This window comes from Procambarus clarkii, chromosome 33 (assembly GCF_040958095.1).
Source record: "Procambarus clarkii isolate CNS0578487 chromosome 33, FALCON_Pclarkii_2.0, whole genome shotgun sequence".
Lineage (NCBI taxonomy): Eukaryota > Metazoa > Arthropoda > Malacostraca > Decapoda > Cambaridae > Procambarus > Procambarus clarkii.
Window position 1 is genome coordinate 44,405,424 of NC_091182.1, and position 4,567 is coordinate 44,409,990.

Here is a 4,567-nt window from a genome sequence, read left to right on the forward strand (position 1 = left end):
CCAGGGCCAGGCTCTAGCCGGCTCGACGCCTCGAAGCTAGGCTGAACCCCAAGCTCTGCAGCTCCGGCTTCAGTCTGTGTCATACCGGACACACTAGCAACACCCTGGGATGGACTACCCGGAGAGGCTCTATCTTCACTCTCTTCCGACCTTGATGAAGCATCATCGCGTTCCTCATAGCGTTTTAACATGTTAACATGGTACTTCTTATTGACCCCCCTTACGCATACGACGTACGTCAATGAGTGGACTGCACTCAGTGATGGTGAAGGGTCCCTTCCACTGTAGCAGGAGCTTGTTCCTGCTTGTAGGGAGGAGTAGGAGTACTTTATCTCCCACCTTAAACTTCCTCTCCCTGGCCTTCTGGTCGTACCTGCTCTTCTGGTACTCTTTAGCCTTGGCGAGTTCCTCCCTGGCCAACTTACACGTCTCTTCTAGACGGTTCCTCAAATCTATGACGTACTCATACGTCGTCTTGGTTTCTGGGGTACAGTCTTCCTCCTCCCATAGGTTCTTCAACACATGCAGCGGTCCCTTTACCGTGCGACCATACAGGAGCTCGAAAGGTGGAAAACCGGGTACTTGCCTAGGGTACTTCCCTGTAGGCAAACAATACCGGGTTAATGTACCTTGGCCACTCCTTTTGTTGCTCTATGCACATCTTCCTGAGCATTCTCTTTAGGGTACCATTAAACCGTTCCACCAACCCATTTCCCATAGCATGATAAGGTGTGGTGAATGATGCCTGCAACATGAGTAGCCTAGCTACTTCCGCCATCATCTCACTGGTGAACTGTGCCCCCCTGTCGCTGTGTATCTTCTCCGGTATACCTAAGCGACTGAAGAATCCAACCAATGCTTCCGCCACTGTGACGGTCTCGATATTCTTCAAAGGTGCCGCCTCGGATACCGAGTAGCATGATCTACCATGGTCAGGATATATCTACTGCCGTCTGATGCCCTCGGCTCAATCGGGCCAATTATATCTACACTGACCATCTTAAATGGTTCATCAATGATGGGGAAAAGCTTCAGCTTCCCTGGCTGAACCTTACCTCTGTCAGCGGTGCGCTGACAGGCGTCACATGACCGAGTGTACCGCTGTACGTCCCAGTCATCCCTGGCCAATAGAACGATGACTGAATTCGTTCACTGGTCTTAGCATGTCCCATGTGACCCCCCATTACTCCCTCATGACCGAGAGTAAACACAGCTAGGCGGTGCTCTTTGGGGACCAGTAATTGTTCCCAAGTGTCCTGGGGTGTTTCCACCCTGCGCACTAGCTTACCCTTAACCTCCAAGTACTTATACTTGCGCTTATTCATGGTGAAGACCCTACCCTCTGCGGCATGCTCTCTCATCTACTGAGTGTGGGGTCTTTCCTTTGGGCTTCCTGGAATTCTTTAGCGCTTACTCCTTTCAAAGAATGTAGTTTCAGCGGCTTGACCACTTTGGTGGGTTGCGCACTCATTGCGCGTGTGGTCACCGCGGCTACTAAAACCTTGTTCCCCCTGGGAGCAGCAGTGACACCCTCAGTCACCAGGGGTCTTCCCCCTCTCCTCTTATCTACCTCTGAGGCGGTGACCCTTGCCCACCCCGGGGTTGGCGGGACCTGGCTGGATCAGCTGATCGAGCCCCCACCCACCTCCTTGAGTTTCTTCCCGTTTTCTGTTGGCGGAAAGGAGCAGACTTTCCCCGTTTTCCTTGCGCCTGCTGGCTCTGTTCCTTAGCCGGGGATGCAGCTATGGCTTGGCTACCAGCTGACTGGCACGTGACGTCACCTCCAGCTGGTGTGAGTCCCGTTCTCTGTGAGTCACTTCCACAGGACCGACTCTTACTATTTGACACTCCAGGGGCGTTTCCCAACAACAACCCGTATACAGCGTTCTTGCATTTCACCGCTCGTATTTTACCTTTAACATATGGTGTGTCAACAATCAGGGATACCTCGATCATATCTATCTGTGTACCATCAGGGTATCTTACATGAATGGTTTCTGCCTGTCTCGTTCCCAGGCTCGACAAGGCTCTCTCGGACCATATGAGTAGTAGCTCCCCTGTCTCGAAAGACCTTGGTCCATTTACCATTAACTAAACCTTTTGCAGTCTCCAGGGTATGCTCCAGAGGATCACCTCCCTCGTGGGCACCCAGACCAGCAATTTGTGCGTGTGTTCCCCCCTTTTCTGCACGCTTGCTCTTCTTACACTGTGCTGCCTTGTGACCTGGCTGGCCGCAAATAAAAACAGCGGGGTCCACTGACCTTGTGTGGCTTATGGCTTACTCTAGACTTACTCTCTTTAGGCCTAGCCCCGCTCCCTGAGGCTTGGTCACGACGTCGGTTCTCAGATGAACCTCCCTGTCTAGGTCTGTGTGCCTCAGCCCACCTGTCGGCACATTCTGCCATAGCCTCATTAGAGACTATGGTCTCTAATTATTTATCATTCTCAATTATCTCATTCTCATAGATTATCTCATTCTCCTTGAGGTTTAGCACGGAGCGCAGATTCCACTGCCTCCAAGAAACAGTTCCCTAGTCATCAGCTCAAACAACGTGTTGTCTTCCGGAACGACGGCGTTGTTCAACTCAAGATAGCGTTTGAGGCTCGACTGCAGCCTCTGCAACATGGCCCGGTACGTTTCCCCTTGACGTACTCTAATCTGACGGATTGCCCTCATCATTCCATCGGCCGAAATGCCATAGCCTTTCATTAAGGCTCGCTTCAGGGCATTATAATCGTTGCACATGGGAGTTCCCAAACCCTGGTATATACTTAATGCCCTTCCCTTCAACAATGAAGCTAGCGCTTGGGCCCAAGTTGACCTACTCCACTTCCCTTCCGTTGCTCTGCGTTCGAAGCGGTCAATGTATGCATCCATTGAATCCACTTGCTCATCGAAAGCTATAAGATTAGGCATTTTTATCTTAACAACTGGCCCCTCTGGGCCGGGCTCTGTGGGTTGGGTTTGGCTTCCCTTCCCAGCTGTGGCTTGCACCTTTGCAATCTCCAACCGGTTCTCTCTCTCCTGATGGGTATTCCACATTTCCATCACAAACTTAGACATCCCATCTGCTGAGAGACCCATTAACCTAGCTTGTTCTCGCAGCATGTCTAAAGTGAATCCCGCCTTGGGTTGTACAGTCCCCATTCTGGCCGGCGATTCCTGCATCAACCTACCTGCTGATGCAACTCTACCTTCCACGAAAGTTTCTATTGGATTTCTTTGGTGAGGGCGCGACCTCCCACTAAGATCCTGAGGCGTACTACTTCTATCACCTCCTACCACGTCCACTACACGAAAGTCGGCTAGGGGATTTTCCTCATCCCCTAAATCACTTCCCGGCGTTTCGTTCGCCGAAGCGTAACTAGCGTTAAGCCTTTCAGGTGACGCTTCTCTCTCTGACGTGTCCCTAGTGTCACGGAGGGCTGGCAACTCCTGACCGACCCATGCCTGGCATATCTCCTCCACCCGGGCCCTGTGTCCCATCACGCACTGACGGCATTCCCCCTCCGTCTTACTACCCGCATCATCTGGCATCCTGCCATAGACAGACACATACAGATACACGTACTCTTTCCTGTAATCCACAGACCTACTGACAGTGTGTGTTGGTGTGTGTACCTACTTGTGACAACTGTGACAACACACCCCCAACAATACTGTTCCACAATGTTCTGCAATTTGAGACTTTTTTCTTTAATGATCAAAAGTCCGTGCATGGGCTCGAACCCAAGTGACACAGACCCACGTTGGGCGCCAGATCTGTGAGATTTTTTCTTTGACAGGTTATCAAAAGAATTAAGTCCTATTGATGTTACGTTAATCGCAACTACCTCGCAAGAGAGGCAGACCTTAAACAGCAAGAGCTGCCAGTGGCAGATATTTAATCTTAAAGCCTAAGATCATAGGACCGCGGGAACAAACCGCCAGGCGAAACCACTCGGGTAACACCTGTCACTTAGGTCGCTGGCCTCCTAGTTAACAAACTAATAAAGGTTAGCCGACGGATTCTCACTTCTTATTTATAGAAGTGTGGTGCTGTGCAATGGACTCGAGCTTTAGATACAGACTTGATATGAACATAAGCAGGCAAAGCATTGCAGAACATGAAATGTGGGGCAGTAATATTGGAAGGTTTGACGTAAACGACCGTTTCTAAACAAAACAATTTATTCACAAAACAAGACTAAAACTACTACACATTGAATTTACGTTACTTTACTGTCACTCCAGTGGCACATTAAAGTACAGCTAATCAACAGCCTGATGGACCCACGGTCTCCTTATCCCGTCGTCACTGACTGAACAATGACACTAACTGAACAAAGTGGCGCCCACTGGTGACGCAAGCTTGCAATCAATATTGTCACGGCTTCACGGTGACCAATACTATAATCACAAAAACTTGACTGGCGCTCGCTGCCCACAACGAGGTACCAAGTAACAAGGCGGTTAATCCAAGAATGATAACCCCTTATAAAAAAAATCTTACGTTAACACTTGTCTCTCAGGACAATCAAAACAAAAGTTACTCTGAATTTAAACAATTACGTTAACACACACGTG

At 49.9% G+C, this 4,567-nt stretch overlaps 1 protein-coding gene across 1 annotated transcript; it reads right to left on the reverse strand.

Moving 5' to 3' along the window:
- Positions 1–207: 207 nt before the first annotated feature.
- LOC138370849 (uncharacterized) lies at positions 208–1,325 on the reverse strand. The gene is made up of 2 exons (XM_069335460.1): positions 1,289–1,325; positions 208–599 (listed from the first exon to the last, which is right to left on the reverse strand). The coding sequence occupies exons 1-2, from the start codon at positions 1,323–1,325 to the stop codon at positions 208–210; spliced, it is 429 nt and encodes a 142-aa protein (XP_069191561.1).
- Positions 1,326–4,567: the final 3,242 nt, after the last annotated feature.

Coding starts and splice junctions, on each gene's coding strand:
- LOC138370849 (XM_069335460.1), bottom strand. CDS start 1,325: ATGAATAAGCGCAAGTATAAGTACTTGGAGGTTAAGG. Junction 600..1,288: donor TAAGTACTTGGAGGTTAAGG/GTAAGCTAGTGC, acceptor GTTTGCCTACAG/GGAAGTACCCTAGGCAAGTA.